Source organism: Schistocerca americana, chromosome 4, assembly GCF_021461395.2.
Source record: "Schistocerca americana isolate TAMUIC-IGC-003095 chromosome 4, iqSchAmer2.1, whole genome shotgun sequence".
Classification (NCBI taxonomy): Eukaryota; Metazoa; Arthropoda; class Insecta; order Orthoptera; family Acrididae; genus Schistocerca; species Schistocerca americana.
The window spans coordinates 619,481,316-619,501,864 of NC_060122.1; the positions used below are offsets into that span (position 1 = coordinate 619,481,316).

Genomic DNA, 20,549 nt, shown 5'->3' on the forward strand with positions numbered 1-20,549 from the left:
GATTAATCAGGAAGTTTCTAAGTACTGTTTTTATAGTCTTTTAGTCCTCTCCAAAATGTCAAAGAGAAAGTGCAAATTTTCCAACAAATATAGCGAGAAATATCCCTTTATTAAAAAAATCAGAACAGGATATGAAGCCTTCTGCAAACTCTGTAATACATATTTAAGTATTGGTCATGGAGATATTGCACATATAAATGACTATGTTAGAAAAGAGAAACATAAATCCAACGTATCATCCTCAAGCACACATAAAACTCTCAGAAATTATTTTGTAACGCACCATAGTTTGGAAGGAGAAAAAATTACTGCAGCTGAATTGCGTTTTGCTTATCATGTATTCTAAACACATCACTCTTTTGTTTCTGCAGGCTGCCTTAACAAGTTAATAAAACGCATATTAAGTAACTCAAAAACTGCCACTCACTACGTCTCAGATAGAACGAAAACAACATGTTTGATTAAGCAAGTTCTTGCACCTCTTTCAGTTTATCTCATTCGTAATTAAGTTCAAAGATGCTCGTTTTATAGCATTATCACCGAAGAAAGTAAACATAAAAGTCAATTTTTGATTCAGTATTTTACCAAGACAACAAATATTGAAACTGGGAAGTTTAAGAGAGATGTCAGATACGGTGATTAGTAATGCAAGTTATTTAGATTTTATTTAGTGCAAATATGTCTGATTAATTTTTGCATTAGCAACTGACTTGGTAAGTCTTCGTTATTGGGATTGGCTTATATTTAGTTTGCCCCCACCCAAAACCCCTTAATTCCTGTGCTTGTCCCTTTGGTTTGATTTTCTTTCTCCAATTAAATATTTTTTATGTTGTGATCGTTTTATACTCAAAAGCCCCATTTTCTACCCACTACAAACCGTTCTAAAAATGAAGTGTTTTCGAAAGAAGCAAATGTAATTACGTGAACAGTTAAATACAACACGTTAGCTTTGGAGAGCAAAAAAATAGCTTCGTGTCTTCCTACACTGTGTGTGTATAAATACCTGTGATTGTGTCTACCTGCATTAATGTATGACGTCAAGGTCGGCCGTATTTTAAGAGTTGACCACCATGTTGATAAAGTCACGAGTCAAATTCCAGGTTTGGTATCGCAATCTTTGGTACCCATATGTGCCCCGTATTTTTATTTGGAAATCTGGTCAGCCTACCATACGCGTGTTACAGACATCTTAACAACTGGATACTGGGAACTGAAGTTGGCTTAAAGACGTCTGTGGTAACGTGCTGACCTGTAAAAAAGCGTCTGTTCTGGTTCGCGGTTCCAGTCTCGCTGACAGTAAAGTTTTTGCTTTTTGCGGATGATGCTGTAGTATATCGAGAGGTTGTAACAATGGAAAATTGTACTGAAATGCTGGAGGATCTGCAACGAATTGACGCATGGTGCAGGGAATGGCAATTGAATCTCAATGTAGACAAGAGCAATGTGCTGCGAATACATAGAAAGAAGGATCCTTTGTCATTTAGCTACAATATAGCAGGTCAGCAACTGGAAGCAGTAAATTCCATAAATTATGTGGGAGTAGGCAGTAGGAGTGATTTAAAATGGAATGACCATATACATTTAATCGTCGGTAAAGTAGATGCCAGAGCCAGACTGAGATACATTGGAAGAATCCTAAGGAAATGCAGTCCGAAAACAAAGGAAGTAAGTTACAGTACACTTGTTCGCCCACTGCTTGAATACTGCTCACCGGTGTGGTATCCGTACCAGATAGGGTTGATAGAAGATATAGAGAAGATCCAACGGAGAGCAGCGCGATTCGTTACAGGATGCGTTACGGAGATGATAGATAAACTCCAGTGGAAGACTCTGCAAGAGAGATGCTCAGTAGCTCGGTATGGGCTATTGTTGAAGTTTCGAGAACATACCTTCACCGAGGAGTCAAGCAGTATATTGCTCCCTCCTACGTATATCTCGCGAAGAGACCATGAGGATAGAATCAGAGAGATTAGAGCCCACACAGAGGCATACCGACAATATTTCTTTCCACCAACAAAACAAGACTGGAATACCTGGAAGGGAGAACCGATAGAGTTACTCAAGGTACCCTCCGCCACACACCGTCAAATGGCTTGCGGAGTATGGATGTAGATGTATATGTAGATTGAACGGCGCTCGGGAAAAACGAACACTTTAATTTTTCTGTGCGAGCCCTGATTTCTCTTATTTTATCGCGATGATCATTTCTCCCTACGAAGGTGGGTGCCATCAGAATGTTTTCGTAATCGGTGGAGAAAACTGGTGATTGACATTTCATGAGAAGATCCCGTCGCAAAGAAAAACGCCTTTGTTTTAATGATTGCCACTCCAATTCACGTATCATGTCTGTGCCACTATCTCCCCTGTTTCGCGACAATACAAAACGAGCTGTCCTTCTTTGAATTTTTTCGATGTCATCAGTCAGTCCCCACCTGATGCGGATCCCACACCGAACAGCAATCATTGCGCAGATTCCATTTTATTTGTGTTTTTTCGGTAACAAGATAAAAAGAGACAGCTAATAATGTTTTTATGTTTCTGTTACACTTATTTATATTGTCGATTCTCTGTTCTAATTAATACGTTACAATGGCGCTGCAGACGATGCCAAAGTGTCACGAACAAAGAACGCATGTACAACTACGAAACTGTTACAGTAACTGCGGTAAGCGATTTGCACCACTGTTTGTCCATCATTATTTTCATCTTTCCTTTATTTACACTTCTACTTTTTATAGCGAAGTAAAATATCAATAACATTTTTTCTCCATCTCATCAGAAAAGTTGAACTATACATGACGTTCAAACAAATAAAAAATACAAAATCAGTGCTCGAATTCTGGAGTAAGAAAAGAAGTGACTGCCAACAATTTTTTTAGGTTTTGTATTGCACTGTTTCATATTGTCGAATTTGTTCTAATTAATTAATTGCAGTGACACTGTATAGGAGACCCGTTACATTTCTGGCTTGACAGACATCATATTCAGCTACAAGAAGCTCTTGTTACAGCGGTTGAGAAGGCAGCAGTGGCAAGATGTACGAGTAATGCGGTGTGAGGTACCGGTTGTTTATTCGGTACGTGTATCGTGAGGAAGACCGCCTAAATTGTGCTCCTTCTCCGCGATTGACTGCTGCGTTCGGAAGTTGCGGTCCAAAATGATAAACTTCTGTTATTAATACTACAGAAATTAAACAGTGATTTTAATTACATTTCATATAGCCTCTGTAGGAGGCTGTGGTTCCATTATTTCAAAAGTGCTAATTACCATCAGAATGATAAATGAGAGTAATAAATAATTAATAAAGGCAAGCGCAGCACTTCAGAGATCTTCGGATCGCGTCTGACTTGGATGGCGAGCGAGGTGGTTTGGCTGTAAGATCAGAGCTGGTTCTTCAGTCTCGGAGGAGAGACATGTTGTCTGCAGCTGTCGGTATCAGTTAAAACCTAGTTAGCAATTTCTAATTTGTAAATATAAAAGCTCAATCGCCAATCTCGGAGGGCAAACACGTTGTCTGCCGCTGTAGGTATCGATTATTAAGAACTTAAACGGTAGTCTCTGGTTTTTTGGACTTGTAATTGAGAACTAGTTTGATAATAATTACGCAAACAGGCAGTTCATTACTTTGCTCATTTTCTGTGAAAGTGTCAAGAATGGAAGTTGTTTGTGATTCGTAAAGTTGATTATAATTCTGAAGTTTTTCGTATTCTGCTAGCAAAAAAAGCCGGTGGCATCCTGTTTAAACAAACCAATTCAAAATTGAATCATTTTTACGATAGCAGTTCCTCGCTAACAGTTTATAACAAGCTCAAGATAACAGACTCACGACATAAGTGCTGTTTACTGCGAAGGGACAGCAGCTGTACAACACTGTGAACACAGTTCAGAAATTATGCATTTCTTCCAGGGTGGTGGAAGCAGCTAGGTGCCTTCCGTGTACTGCAACCTTAATACTAATGAGATAGTGACACGTATCTGTGGTAACACAGAGGACGTATGAAGGAGGAAATTTTCTAGGGATGAGATTAATCATATTTAAATCCCTATCGCTATCTCTCTCTCTCGCTCTGTCTCTCTCCCTTTCCCTCTCTCTCTTTCATTTGCCGTAGATTGTCTCATGCAAAAATAGTTCGATACATACGTGGGTTGGAGAACCTCCATGGAATGGAGAAAATGAATTAAACTCTCGTGTATAAATTCTACATCTACATCTACATTGATACTCCGCAAGCCACCCAACGGTGTGTGGCGGAGGGCACTTTACGTGCCACTGTCATTACCTCCCTTTCCTGTTCCAGTCGCGTATGGTTCGCGGGAAGAACGACTGTCTGAAAGCCTCCGTGCGCGCTCTAATCTCTCTAATTTTACATTCGTGATCTCCTCGGGAAGTATAAGTAGGGGGAAGCAATATATTCGATACCTCATCCAGAAACGCACCCTCTCGAAACCTGGCGAGCAAGCTACACCGCGATGCAGAGCGCCTCTCTTGCAGAGTCTGCCACTTGAGTTTATTAAACATCTCCGTAACGCTATCACGGTTACCAAATAACCCAGTGACGAAACGCGCCGCTCTTCTTTGGATCTTCTCTATCTCCTCCGTCAACCCGACCTGGTACGGATCCCACACTGATGAGCAATACTCAAGTATAGGTCGAACGAGTGTTTTGTAAGCCACCTCCTTTGTTGATGGACTACATTTTCTAAGCACTCTCCCAATGAATCTCAACCTGGTACCCGCCTTACCAACAATTAATTTTATATGATCATTCCACTTCAAATCGTTCCGTACGCATACTCCCAGATATTTTGCAGAAGTAACTGCTACCAGTGTTTGTTCCGCTATCATATAATCATACAATAAAGGATCCTTCTTTCTATGTATTCGCAATACATTACATTTGTCTATGTTAAGGGTCAGTTGCCACTCCCTGCACCAAGTGCCTATCCGCTGCAGATCTTCCTGTATTTCGCTACAATTTTCTAATGCAGCAACTTCTCTGTATACTACAGCATCATCCGCGAAAAGCCGCATGGAACTTCCGACACTATCTACTAAGTCATTTATATATATTGTGAAAAGCAATGGTCCCATAACACTCCCCTGTGGCACGCCAGAGGTTACTTTAACGTCTGTAGACGTCTCTCCATTGATAACAACAGGCTGTGTTCTATTTGCTAAAAACTCTTCAATCCAGCCACACAGCTGGTCTGATATTCCGTAGGCTCTTACTTTGTTTATCAGGCGACAGTGCGGAACTGTATCGAACGCCTTCCGGAAGTCAAGAAAAATAGCATCTACCTGGGAGCCTGTATCTAATATTTTCTGGGTCTCATGAACAAATAAGGCGAGTTGGGTCTCACACGATCGCTGTTTCCGGAATCCATGTTGATTCCTACATAGTAGATTCTGGGTTTCCAGAAATGACATGATACGCGAGCAAAAAACATGTTCTAAAATTCTACAAGAGATCGACGTAAGAGATATAGGTCTATAGTTTTGCGCATCTGCTCGACGACCCTTCTTGAAGACTGGGACTATCTGTGCTCTTTTCCAATCATTTGGAACCCTCCGTTCCTCTAGAGACTTGCGGTACACGGCTGTTAGAAGGGGGGCAAGTTCTTTCGCGTACTCTGTGTATAATCGAATTGGTATCACGTCAGGTCCAGTGGACTTTCCTCTATTGAGTGATTCCAGTTGCTTTTCTATTCCTTGGACACTTATTTCGATGTCAGCCATTTTTTCGTTTGTGCGAGGATTTAGAGAAGGAACTGCAGTGCGGTCTTCCTCTGTGAAACAGCTTTGGAAAAAGGTGTTTAGTATTTCAGCTTTACGCGTGTCATCCTCTGTTTCAATGCCATCATCATCCCGTAGTGTCTGGATATGCTGTTTCGAGCCACTTACTGATTTAACGTAAGACCAGAACTTCCTAGGATTTTCTGTCAAGTCGGTACATAGAATTTTACTTTCGAATTCAATGAACGCTTCACGCATAGCCCTCCTTACGCTAACTTTGACATCGTTTAGCTTCAGTTTGTCTGAGAGGTTTTGGCTGCGTTTAAACTTGGAGTGGAGCTCTCTTTGCTTTCGCAGTAGTTTCCTAACTTTGTTGTTGTACCACGGTGGGTTTTTCCCGTCCCTCACAGTTTTACTCGGCACGTACCTGTCTAAAACGCATTTTACGATTGCCTTGAACTTTTTCCATAAACACTCAACATTGTCAGTGTCGGAACAAAATTTTTCATTTTGATCTGTTAGGTAGTCTGAAATCTGCCTCCTATTACTCTTGCTAAACAGATAAACCTTCCTCCCTTTTTTTATATTCCTATTAACTTCCATATTCAGGGATGCTGCAACGGCCTTATGATCACTGATTCCCTGTTCTGTACATACAGATTCGAAAAGTTCGGGTCTGTTTGTTATCAGTAGGTCCAAGATGTTATCTCCACGAGTCGGTTCTCTGTTTAATTGCTCGAGGTAATTTTCGGATAGTGCACTCAGTTTAATGTCACTCGATGCTCTGTCCCTACCACCCGTCCTAAACATCTGAGTGTCCCAGTCTATATCTGGTAAATTGAAATCTCCACCTAAGACTATAACATGCTGAGAAAATTTATGTGAAATGTATTCCAAATTTTCTCTCAGTTGTTCTGCCACTAATGCTGCTGAGTCGGGAGGTCGGTAAAAGGAGCCAATTATTAACCTAGTTCGGTTGTTTAGTGTAACCTCCACCCATAATAATTCACAGGAACTATCCACTTCTACTTCACTACAGGATAAACTACTACTAACAGCGATGAACACTCCACCACCGGTTGCATGCAATCTATCCTTTCTAAACACCGTGTGTACCTTTGTAAAAATTTCGGCAGAATTTATCTCTGGCTTAAGCCAGCTTTCTGTACCTATAACGATTTCAGCTTCGGTGCTTTCTATCAGCGCTTGAAGTTCCGGTACTTTACCAACGCAGCTTCGACAGTTGACAATTACAATACCGATTGCTGCTTGGTCCCCGCATGTCCTGACTTTGCCCCGCACCCGTTGAGGCTGTTGCCCTTTCTGTACTTGCCCAAGGCCATCTAACCTAAAAAACCGCCCAGCCCACGCCACACAACCCCTGCTACCCGTGTAGCCGCTTGTTGCGTGTAGTGGACTCCTGACCTATCCAGCGGAACCCGAAACCCCACCACCCTATGGCGCAAGTCGAGGAATCTGCAGCCCACACGGTCGCAGAACCGTCTCAGCCTCTGATTCAGACCCTCCACTCGGCTCTGTACCAAAGGTCCGCAGTCAGTCCTGTCGACGATGCTGCAGATGGTGAGCTCTGCTTTCATCCCGCTAGCGAGACTGGCAGTCTTCACCAAATCAGATAGCCGCCGGAAGCCAGAGAGGATTTCCTCCGATCCATAGCGACACACATCATTGGTGCCGACATGAGCGACCACCTGCAGATGGGTGCACCCTGTACCCTTCATGGCATCCGGAAGGACCCTTTCCACATCTGGAATGACTCCCCCCGGTATGCACACGGAGTGCACATTGGTTTTCTTCCCCTCTCTTGCTGCCATTTCCCTAAGGGGCCCCATTACGCGCCTGACGTTGGAGCTCCCAACTACCAGTAAGCCCACCCTCTGCGACTGCCCGGATCTTGCAGACTGAGGGGCAACCTCTGGAACAGGACAAGCAGCCATGTCAGGCCGAAGATCAGTATCAGCCTGAGACAGAGCCTGAAACCGGTTCGTCAGACAAACTGGAGAGGCTTTCCGTTCAGCCCTCCGGAATGTCTTTCGCCCCCTGCCACACCTTGAAACGACCTCCCACTCTACCACAGGTGAGGGATCAGCCTCAATGCGGGCAGTATCCCGGGCAACCACAGTCGTAGTCCGATCAGGGGATGCGTGGGACGAGCTGGCCGTCCCCGACAAACCCCCATCCCGACCCCCACAGTGATGCCCATTGGCAACAGCCTCAAGCTGTGTGACCGAAGCCAACACTGCCTGAAGCTGGGAGCGAAGGGATGCCAACTCAGCCTGCATCCCAACACAGCAGTTGCAGTTCCTATCCATGCTAAAAACTGTTTTGCTAAGAACGTCTGAACTAATCTACAGAGAGCGCAAACAAATCGACAAAATTTAAACGGTTATTAAAATACAAGATTGCCTAGTAAATGCAGTAATGCTGCTACTTGCGCACTGCTGACACTGCTCGGCGGCGGAAGGAGACTAAGCGAAATTACACTATTCAGGTACTAAAACACGATGCTACAACTCTCAAATACTATAATACGCTCGAAATTTATGAATTAAACAATGCAAGTACCAAAAACACGCAAAGAAATTAAGAATTAAACTATGTAACAAATGATTGAGCTAGGAGTATACGACTTGCTGCTGCAGCTGCTTATCCAACGGCGGCAGGGAGCACACTAACTGCGACCAACCGACACTGGCCGTTCAAAACAAAACAGTAGACAAACGACTACGCGAATTTACACTATTCAGGTACTAAAATGCGATGCTACAATTCTCAAATACTATAATACGCCCGAAATTTATGAATTACACAATGCAAGTACCAAAAACACGCAAAGAAATTAAGAATTAAACTATGTAACAAATGAGTGAGCTAGGAGTATACGACTTGCTGCTGCAGCTGCTTATCCAACGGCGGCAGGGAGCACACTGACTGCGACCAACCGACACTGGCCGTTCAAAACAAAACAGTAGACAAACGACTACGCGAATTTACACTATTCAGGTACTAAAACGCGATGCTACAACTCTCAAATACTATAATACGCTCGAAATTTATGAATTAAACAATGCAAGTACCAAAAACACGCAAAGAAATTAAGAATTAAACTATGTAACAAATGAGTGAGCTAGGAGTATACGACTTGCTGCTGCAGCTGCTTATCCAACGGCGGCAGGGAGCACACTGTGTATGAAGGTAGCACCAATATGTATATACTGACTGGCGGTTTACTCACACTCGCAAATTTATCTAGCCCTTATCTCGTAAACACATGACCATAAAATCACATAAATTATCTCTATAATACAAGACTTTATAATACCGTGGCTCGATACTTTTCAACATACAAAGTGCCTCATATCAATATGACATTTACAATTATACATTGGTTGTACATACCTATCTAAAGTTACTGGTCCTCCTTTCACATATTTCTCTTTACATCCGTAGCATCGACAGTGCTTCAGCACAAATGTCACTAAACTAAAACTCAAACATGCAGAAATGTATACAAAACAAGGCGAATACGTGTAATATTTAAGTTTCGCTGTTACCGCAAATTGCAGCGTCGTCCAAAATCACGTGACTAGCACTGTTTGATGCTGAGAACATGCTCAGTAGACTATGATCACACTCTATGGTCTAGACGTATTGCTGATGCGACTCTAACGCCCCAAGCGGCGAGAAAGCAGACGTAAAATTGAAGTTTGTTTTTATTCATTTTTCTAGTTAATTAGCGAAATAATTATTAAATTTTTGCGTTCCAAGCTTTATTAAATTGTCAAAAGGCGATTGATCATGAAACATATATAAAAACAACTGAATCTACTAGATTCAATGACATAAGCTACAACTGAATGCTGAAGAAATACTTTCCAACATGTGTATTACTGCAGCGCTCTCAACTGAAAAGAAGAGAATATAAACACATATTTCAGACATGAGACGAATGTATTTCTTTTGTTACCTGTTATTATTATGACAGGCATTTTCCTTGACACAGAACTTTATAAGGGGGCTAAATTGTCGCAGACTCTTACACTTCACTCTACTTTGTTTTATTTTTGTAACTGTAGTTACTTTTGTTTCAAAAGCGAATGTCCTGAAGAAAAAAATGGCTCTGAGCACTATGGGACTTAACATCTCAGGTCATCAGTCCCCTAGAACTTAGAACTACTTAAACCTAACTAACCCAAGGACATCACACACATCCATGCCCGAGGTAGGATTCGAACCTGCGACCGTAGCGGTCGCGCGGTTCCAGACTGAAGCGCCTAGAACCACTCGGCCACAACGGCCGGCTGTTCTGAAGATTCTTGCCGGTTTTACTCAAATGCAGCAACGATTGTGGAAATGGTTTCTTCTGTGTTGGGAAACGGTTTTATTGCTTTTGTTCTTTTATTATCACGTCCGTGTGTTTTTTTCTTCAGCTACAGTTGTGGTAGCTTATCTGCTACGTTAAATAATGTAGTCATTGCATTCCATACACGCTACCTATGTCGCACATTCACTGATTTTACTGGAAGTGTAGCGAAGAAAACTTCACGTTTTTGAATAGGTATACAACGCCTTTCTGCAAATAAAATGGGTCTTTTGCTGTTTACTAGCAATTTTTTTGTTCTTGAAGGATACGAAATTCTGTAGCAAATATCCTTAGGTTACAAGAGATGCGTAAATAAACAGTCGTTTAATGTAGGAGTCCAGTCTCCTACGTTAGTTAGGAAACCTAAAAAAAGGAAAATGTGGTGCCTTTTTCTTGTTGCACCAGTTTATTGCTCTACAAACGCTCCCGTTCGCAAAAACCACTCTACAGACCAATATAAACAATAACAATTCGCTTTCACTTTCACAAGATCTCGACGAACTCAACAGTGAAACTTACTGGCCGCTTGGCGCCCTGCAGTGACGGTGGATAACGAAAAAGAGACGCAGTGTTGCGACCACAGTCTAACATAACAGTCGCGACACTTCGCCTCAGTTTTGTAACCTACCGCGCCAGCAGCGCCCCAAGCGGCCAGTAACTTAAACTGTGAGTTCGGCGCGATCGTGAAAGCGAATAGTGATTGTTTATTTTGATTTCTACGATGATTTTTTACAAGTGGGAGTGTTTGTAGCAACAACAGGGAGAAGACACCACAGCTGTCTTTTATTAGCTTTCCTAAGGATCCTGAGAGGTATATACCATCATGTTACTAAACTGTATCGTCAGGATTCACTTGCAAATTACATGTGTATTAATGATTAATGTTTCGTTTTAGGAGCAGAAAATGGCTAGTTAATAGCAGATGAGAAGACCTTATGAAAATAGACCCAGTTTACCTGTATAATATTAGGTTTTGTTCGCTGCATTTAGAATAGAACCAGTTCATGAGCGCAGACAATAATAAGCTTGTGTGGAATGCAGTACCCACACTGTTTGACACCCCAAATAAACCACCTCTACTGAATATGAAGAGGAAACTGCCACAGAGATTCGACAATCCATCCAAAGCTGTAAAACAGTCCTATGACACAGAAGCAGCCAGTTCAGCTCTCCATGTATCAGTGCCAGATCCGTGTGAATCGTCAACACAGACCTGCTTTGAGGATGGCTGGTTCAAATGGCTCTGAGCAGTGTGCAACTTAACTTCTGAGGTCATCAGTCGCCTCTTTGAGGATGAAGTGGTTAGATTAAGTGCAGTTATTCGTGTCTTACAAAATCGTAATGTTTAGTATGTATTTAATTAACTTCTGTTGCTAGTCACATAATTTTCCTTGCTTCCTTCGTGTGATGACATTATTTTGTTAGCACTTTGTTCGCTGACAGATTGTTTGAAAATTATTCAAATATTTGGTTTTGTGTGGAAGGTAATGTAATCAACTCATTATAATGTTTTCGACATATTTCACCCAGTATTTAGCAGTTGCTTGTACCACTTAGAATAATATAAAGATGAAGGTCGTACTTGTGGCAATAGGCGACAATGACAAACACAGTAGGCCTACAGAACGATAAATGAGCTGTCGATCGCTTTTGCATCTAGAGGTACATGTCTGTGCTTCTTATGTGTGAATCTCTGTGTTTCTAAACTTTTGATATCAACGAGGTAAGCTGCAATTCTATCCAACGTCACAAGTGTTTCTTCACATATGTGTTGTAGCTTGCCACTCGATCCATACTTGCACTTATTTTAGAATCATTTTTAGAAACATATATGCCTTCTGATACTACACAAACCCTTGGAGGCAAGAAAATAACTCAAATATTTCGTAAATTACGTAGGAAATGGATGCAAAACAAACATTATGCTTACGACATGTCCGATGTTCACCTTACTCGCCGTTTGGAGCGCTAGTGTCGCTCCATCTGTCAAACGGTAACAACTTTTACAGCAGTGAGTGTCGCGACCGCTATGTTAGACTGTGGTTGTGACTGTGGTACCGGTTGTTGCCATAGGCATAGGGTGTACGGAACAGCAGTGGCTCGAGCGGACCGCGCCGGCAGGTTGGCAACCCTGCGGCGGCCCGTCTGGCGCGGCGACAGCCTCCCCGCAGTCTGCAGGCGAGACGCGAGCATGACCGGTCAGTGCGTCAGCGTCCGCCAGAGAGGAAAGAGGAGTCGCGGTGCGCCGTGCTGTGCTAGTGAAGTGTCGTGCTGCTGCTGTGATGCGGTCTCGCTGCGCGCTGCTGCTGCTGGCCGCGCTGGCGGCGGCGTGCTGGCCCGGGGGCGGCGGTTCACTGTCCGGCCTGTACGCGGACAACGGCCTGGACCAGACGGTGATCCAGCGCGCCACGTCGCGCGCCGAGAAGCGGCAGGTGGAGCGCGAGATCCTCAGCCTGCTGGGGCTGCCGCGCCGGCCGCGCGCAGCGGCGCCGCAGCTGCTGCACAGCGCCGCGCCCCGCTTCATGCTCGACGTCTACCAGTCGCTGCTCGAGCCGCGCGCCACCAGGAGCTCCCGCTCAGAGTTCCGACTCAGCGGGCAGGAGCTCAGCGCCATCGACACCAGCGACGCCATCATGAGCTTCATCAGCCAGAGTGAGTTCCCTCCTATCTCGCTGTCCTACTGTAGTCCGATCGAAAGTAATTGACATTTGAGAGTTTGCGGGCTGGACTGCTGCGGCTAACAGCACACCAGTGGGAGCATGGCACTGTCTACTCCCACTGCGTTGCCTCCTCTTGTTCACAAACCATTGCGACTGCTACTTCTGAAATATGAAACATTCATGGACAAAAAAATTTCCTCTATTTCATAGCAAAAGTAATGCGAAGCCCTAATTAAAATCAAGAAAACCATTTTGACACACTTAGACACACTATGGAACTGTGTACCATATGTGAATTTCAGATTCTTTGCGTGATTTTTGTGGTAGATAAAAACTTTAAAGCGAATTTCTCTCCCTGTGAGTCCAGGATGCTGTGATGGCTGTCTGAAGACAGTACTTGTTGTGACAACATCGCAGTTTTCGACCTCAGAGTCAGATGCTAACTAATTTAAATCACACTGTAGCATTGAGACACTACTGTATCATAGACCCGGAGTCAGCTGAACGTACACCCCCCCCCCCCCTGCAATTCGCCCTGTGAAACTATCTTTCTGCACTTTTTTCTAAGCATTTTTAGTAAATTTTATAATCTTATACATATAAAAAAGGATGTATGTGTATGTAATTCGTGGTAAACCACTGGATTACCTACGATATGTTGCACTGTCTGGAAAAAAGTACTGTAGGAGAAACACCTATGTCACTTTGGAGTGGGTGTGAGGATGAAGAGGGGGTGACTAGGATGTGGACAGGGAGATGGGGAGGAGGATGTGGACAAAGAGAGATGGAGGAGATGGACAAGCGAGGGAGGAGAGGAAGAGTTGAAGATAGAGAGGAGGGCAGATGGAGAAAGAGGGGAGGAGGTGTGGAAAGAGAGAAGTTAGGAGGAGGTGGATGGAGAGAGGGTGAGGAGAAGGAGGGTGCAAGGGAGCAAGAGCAGTTGGGCACATGGGGAGATGGTATGAAATGGGCAGAGAGGAGGATGGGAGGAGATGGAAAGAGAGAAGCAGGAGAGGAACAGTTGGACAGAATGAGTGCAGGGAGGTAGAGACAGGAGAAAGAGTGCAGGGAGGAAGGTATGGTTAGAGGGAGAGGAGAGATAGAGAAAGAGGAGAAGGAGGAGGTTGAAAGAGAGGAGGGGACGTAGAGGTGGACAGAGACAGGATGGAGTGGCGATGGACAGAGAGAGAGTGAGTGAAGAGGAGAAAGGCAGAGAGGGGGTAGGAGGAGTTTGTCATATAGTGAGGGAAGGGGAGGGGGGTAGGACGAGGTCGACTGAGAGAGGATGGAATCAGAATGGACGGAAGTGAGTGAAGAGGAGAGGTGGCAGGAGTTGGATAGATAAAGGGGGGGGGGGGGGAGATGGAGGGCAGCTGGAGAGGCGAAGGAGGAGAAGAATAAGGAAGGATATTTGCAGTATGTGACATATGCATAAGTGGGTGTAGCTGCAAGTGAAAACCTGTTTTTTATATATAAAAGTGATGCACGAACCTGCAATGGTAAATCAAACCCACTAATTGATGGCACATGTAACTTGCTAGGGCTACTCCACTCGTCGTGGTTCGCTCGGATATGTGCATACGAATGACGCATCCCTATGGGCTCCATTGGCAGACTTCTAACCGCCTGTTCAGTGAGATTTGATACAAGAACTACTTCGTTTACACGGTTAGCACAGCAATTATCAAAGACACGTAAGAATTTCAATGCATTAGCATGTGCCAAAGTGTAATTCAGGCTAGATCAACAAGAAAGGAGCTAATACATAAGCAAGTACTCACTTCCAGTGAAATCACATTCTTGACTAATGCAGCCGATGACAAAGGGCAGCACATATTTGTTTACACGAAGGTTCAACAGAGTTCTGAATATATCAACAGAAAACTAGCACAACGACTAAAGCTCCCAAATGTTAATCACTCAGAGAAAGCTTATTCTTGAATTCTTTTTTATGTACATAAATTACTTATCTCCTCAAACTTTTTTGATTGCTTCCTCTACCGTCGCTTCCCTCTCCAATCGTCAGCCATCAGAAATCTGCAAAGATCAGAAGCTTGGAACAAATAGCATACGAAGCAGCAGCAGGAACTCCGTTGATAAACATGAGCGAGCGATTTAGGTGGCAGCAGTGCGAACCAACCGCACTGTTGTCACATAAATCAAGTAGCGACAGACGTCATTTCGATAGGTGGTCGTTACTGTTTGATGCTACTGGGACAAAAGAGACTGTGACAATAGCCTTCGTGTACAGTTGCACCCCGAGGAAAGGCTTCTTCTCGTAACAGGAGATAGTCACAGACACAATTTCGCACGTCAGATTAAACAGCTTCACCTAGCAGATGATACAGCGTTCAGTGGGTGTGCATACTCGTTTTTTTTTTTTTTTTTTTTTTTTTTTTATTCGTGTCAGAGGCACCATGGATACAGGAATATAAGAAAATGAATAGCACACAGAAAAAAAATTAATTACAGGCATATGAAAATATATATAAATATATATACAAATATGTGTGCACAGAAACAAAATGTTATAGGCATTTGGCCCATAAGCGGGCTACGTCGACAGCATTTGGGGTTGCCAACATCAGATCTTCTAAAGTGCAGTGTGAAGGACATTCAGGGCAGTTATACATGTGCTGGGTCGTCTGCACCTCTCCACAGTCGCAGAGATTAGATGTAGAATATCCCCACTTCAGAAGGTTATCTCTTGACCGTGCAGTGTTGGTGCGTAGCCTGTTTAGTGATCTCTAGACCACCCAGTGCTCATTGTAACCTGGTGCCAATTCTTCCTTTGGTTCCATCCAGTGCCCTTCTCCCGACCGCTTCCATCTCTCCACCCTAGATCCAGGTTGGTCGCTAAAATCTTCGGTTGCTCTGAGAAAACTGCGTCTAGATTTCAAGCGTTTGGTGGCTGGCTGAGTTTTGTGGAGGAGGTGGCTCTCTGCCATCTCAGCCCTCGCTCTTTCACTATAGGCTGCCGCTTCTCTTCGCACTGCAGGAGGTGCAATCCCAGCAAGATGGTAGAGCTTGTCTGTTGGCGTCGGTTTCAGACATCCAGTGACGAGCCTGCAGGTCTCGTTCAGAGCAATGTCGACCTGTTTAGTGTGGGTAGAGTTGTACCAGACACTGCTTGCATATTCGTCTGCTGGGAAGCAAACTGCTAGTGCTGTGGTCCTCACTACCTCCGGCTTTGCGCCCCAGGAGGAGTTCGTTATTTTCCGAAGAATATTATTTCTGCCGCTCACCTTCATTTTGGTGTTAATACAGCGCTGTTTATACGTCAGAGCCCTGTCTAGGGTTACTCCTACGTATCTGGGGTTAACGCAGTGTTCGAGGAGTGTGTCCTTCCAGAAGACACGCAGCTTACGGGATGCCTGCTTGTTACGGAGATGGAAGGGGCAAACTTGTGTTTTGCTAGGGTTCGGCTTGAGTTGATTGTTGGCGTAGTACTGACAGAGCATGTCTAGCGCATCCGTGAACTTTGTGTCAACATGCTCAAAGGAGTCACCCTGTACGGCCATAGCACGGTCATCGGCGTAGATATAGTTTTACGTACCAGCTGGCAGTGGTTGATCGTTGGTGTATATGTTAAAAAGTAAGGGTGCCAGTACGCTGCCCTGAGGGAGACCATTTTTCTGGGCCCACCACCTGCTATGCATCCCTTGGAATTCCACCGAGAACCTACGGTTCTCTAACAGACTTCTAACTGTGGATGTGAATTTAAAGTCCCTGGTAATGGCATACAGCTTCTTCATTAGCAGACGTAAGTTGACGGTATCATATGCGGCTGTCAAGTCTATAAAGGTGACACCGGTTATTTTCCGGTTCTCATAGCCGTCTTCAATCAGCTGCGTGAGGTTAATTACCTGAGATGTAGTGCTTTTCCCTGGGCGGAAACCTGCTTGTTGGGGGATTAGGTAGGGTTCTGTGGCACTGGAGAGGCGATCCTGGAGTATTTTTTCAAAGATTTTAAAGATATGGCAGAGAAGTGATACGGGTCGGAAATTTCTGGGGTCATCAGCATTTTTGCCTGGTTTTAAAATGGCAATAACTTTAGCCTTCCTCCAGATTGTGGGAATCTGACATGTTTCCATGCAATTGTGCGTACTCGTAAACAAACTATATTGTTAGTATCAAACACTGGAAAGCGTATGTCGGGTGTACAGGGTATGTTATCAGTATCACAGAACGACATTTACATGGAAACAATACAATACGTACAACAATGTCAGTGTGTAAGCTGGCAGTATTGAACGGTAATGTCAGTAGCTATCGGAAAGAGATGAATTTCGTCCGCCTTCCGGCCTCTATCGAAACTGTTACTTCCGTCAGTCACCACGTCACCTTGAGGGCTTACGCACACATCAGTTTATCGGCCGACCGACCAGAGATACATCTACAGAAATGTGGTCACGTAGAAGTATGCTACGACATTCTGTTTAGAAGTTAAAAACTTCCATTACGCGTGTAGTTGTAAGTACAGTTCTTACTCAAGGTGGGCAAAGCGAAACTAAACCTAACCTAACCTAACCTAACAACGCTTAACATGTAGTCACAGCCATATTGTCACACTTCACATGCGATTCATCAGATTTTATGGCAACTGCGAGCGATCAGCAATCGATCGGTGTGATATGTAATTTATCCCGAATATCTACATGTACATGTACATCTATGTCTATGCTCTGCAAACCACCATGAGGTGCATGGCAGAGGATATGTCACATTGTACCAATTAATAGGGTTTCTTCCTGTTCCATTCACATATGTAGTGCGGGAGGAATGCTCGTTTGAATGCCTCTATGCATGCAGTAATTATTCTAATCGTGTCCTTACGATCCCCATGTGAGTGACGGATGGGGGTTGCAGTATATTCCTAGAGCTATCATTGAAAGCCCCGTTCTTGAAACTTTGTTAATAGACGTCCTGGGGATAGTTTACATCTGTCTTCAGGAGTCTACCAATCCACTTGCTTCAGTATTTCTGTGACGCTCTCCCATGGATTAAACAAACCCGTGTCCCTTCGTGCTGCCCCTCTCTGTATACGTTAAATATCCCCTGTTAGTCCTGTCTGGTATGGGTCCCCCACACTCGAGCAATATTCTACAACCGATCGTACGAGTGATTTGTTAGCAATCTCTTTCGTAGACTGATTGCTCTTCTCCAGTATTCTACCATTAAACCACAGTCTACCATTTGCTTTACCCACGACTGAACCTATGTGATCATTCCACTTCATATCTCTGCAAAGTGTTACACCCAGGCATTTGTATGAGTTAGCCGGTTCCAGCAGTGACTCATTGGTATTATAGTCATAGGATACTACATTTTGTGAAGTGCAAAATTTTTAGTTTCTCAACATTTGAAGCAAGCTGCCAATCTCTGCACCACGTGGAATCTTATGAAGGTCTGAATATTTGTGCAGCTTCTCTCAGATAGTATACTTCATTATAGAGAACTGTATAATCTGCAAAAAGTCTGATTTTACTATTAATAGTGTCAGTAAGGTCATTAATATACAACACGAAGTGCGATCTGTGACGTTCAGAATATAGCTGACGATCTGCGACTCGTTCGTGTAGTTTATTAAGGATGGTTGTATAGTTCTGTTTGCTTGGTTCAGTAGCTGCATTTTTATATTTTCTCCTTTCGAAATTAAAATCAATACGGTTTCACGTGTGTTATCCACGGATTTCTGCCGAGCCTTATCTTTTTGCCTATTTGATCCGTTGGTGTCCTCATTATTTCATTTCTCGAAGGTACCCATTCCTCTTCTGTGTCATTTCTTTTATCCGTTTCCGTTAATCGTTGCCTAATGCTCCCCATGAAACTCTCTCAACCTCTGATTACTTCAATTTATCCAAGTTCTATCACTGAAATTTCGTAGCTTTCTGCAGCTTCTTGAGTTTTAATGTGCAGTACATTTTGCTATGAGTTTCTAGCGTTGCGGCTTCTCTACATACAAGAGCATCATTCGCTGACAATTTTATGGGTCTTCCGACGTTAAGCATGAAGTCATTTATACATACGCATACATGCTGACTCATCCGTCCCTACCGCTGCAGTTTCATGCAACCCGCAACATTATATCAGGCCTTTAAAAAAACCACGTGCGAGATTTCCATATTCTCTGGCTTGCTATGGGCGAACTAGTAGTCACAAAGAAAAAAATTTCGAGACCTTTTTGTAGGAAATTTAATGTTATTAAATTTTGTACTGGGATGCATTTTGCTGTAGACCACGGTTTCAGAGTTACTTAAGTAAAATGTACAAAAATTACCTTCAAGCGAAACTGCACCCTGACACACATTCCTCATCCCTGATACTCGATTCATTTTTTATCTCTATTGGTTGGGCTATTACGCCAGCAGCATAGTCGGCCATTTCGTTAACATTACTAATTTTGACGAGCCCTTGAGGGTAATGAAAGAAAAACGACTTTTGTAAACGTTACGCTAAAACTAAGTGCGTGGACAGTTCGATCCAAAATTAACCTTTACACAAGCACAGCAGTTTCGTAGTCAGAAGGCCTGTCGAATACATCGATGTGATTATTGATTTTATGCTGTTAAAATTCATAAAATTGTGAAGTAAAATTTTCACAAACGTCAGTTTTACAATTTGTAGGTGTGCGACCAAGCCGGCGGCGTAATAAGCCACTCAGTGAAGATTAAAAAGGTCGAATGTGTGAAATGATTCGATCAGTAGAAAATTTTTCTACAGTGCTAGGAGGGAGCAAATCAACACCATATTAGAAGTCCTGACTTATAAGGGCTGAGTGTCGGATTGTGGTGCGTTTGACGGTTACTTTTGTACATTTTTCTTGAATAACTCGAAAACTAGCGCTTCTAGGAAAACTTACCCAGTACAAAATTTAGTTGCATCAAATTTCTTACAAAAAGGTCCTGTTCATTTTTTCCTATAGGACTAATAGTTTGCGTGTAACGAGAGAGAGAATATGAAAATTCCGTTTTGGACACCAGATATTACATTGCGAGTTGCCTAAAACTACATCGTTAGGGGCAGCTGACTCACCCTGTGAACAGTAGTGGCCCTATAATTCTCCCTTGCCATGACCCGAAGTTACTGTTACGTCTGGAGATTTCTGTCGTTTAATAACCACATGCCTTGCTGATCTTTATTACAAATGCCTTTAATTTGAGTCCCCACTAATTCCGTAGATTCCCCATATCCGCAACAAGATATACTTATCTTGCAGTCTGTAGTCTAGAGTAGCAGTTCAACAGCATCATATATATGATTGAGGTGATATTTTAACTATGTAAATGACAAACAGATTTTCGAATATACTCGGTTTATTATTATTCCGTACGTAAACCATGCCTTGGGATCGAGGCACAAAAATATCTTGCTGCCTCAGTGAGTCACTGTTGTCTTCCTCACCCAAGATGCAATACTATCTTCTACATCTACAAGGATACTCTGCAAATCACATTTAAGTGCCTGGCAGAGGGTTCATCGAACCACCTTCACAATTCTCTGTTATTCCAATCTCGTATAGCACGCGGAAAGAATGAACACCTATATCTTTCCGCATGAGCTGTGATTTCCCTTATTTTATAGTGGTGATCGTTTCTCCCTATGTAGGTCAGTGTCAACAAAATATTTTCGCATTCAGAGGAGGAAGTTGGTGATTGGAATTTCGTGAGAAGATTCCGTCGCAACGAAAAACGTCTTTGGTTCAATGATGTCCAGCCCAAATCCTGTATCATTTCAGTGGCACTCTCTCCCATATTTCGCGATGATACAGACC

General features: G+C 43.3%; 1 protein-coding gene across 1 annotated transcript in view; it reads left to right on the forward strand.

The window, feature by feature from the left end:
* The first annotated feature begins 12,299 nt into the window (after nt 1-12,299).
* Nucleotides 12,300-20,549, forward strand: part of LOC124612778 (protein 60A-like) — a 194,354-nt gene continuing 186,104 nt past the window's right edge. Inside the window, exon 1 of the mRNA XM_047141173.1 lies at nt 12,300-12,767. Coding sequence (XP_046997129.1) covers nt 12,398-12,767 — 370 coding nt within the window. The 5' untranslated portion in view covers nt 12,300-12,397. The remainder of the gene's footprint in view (nt 12,768-20,549) is intronic.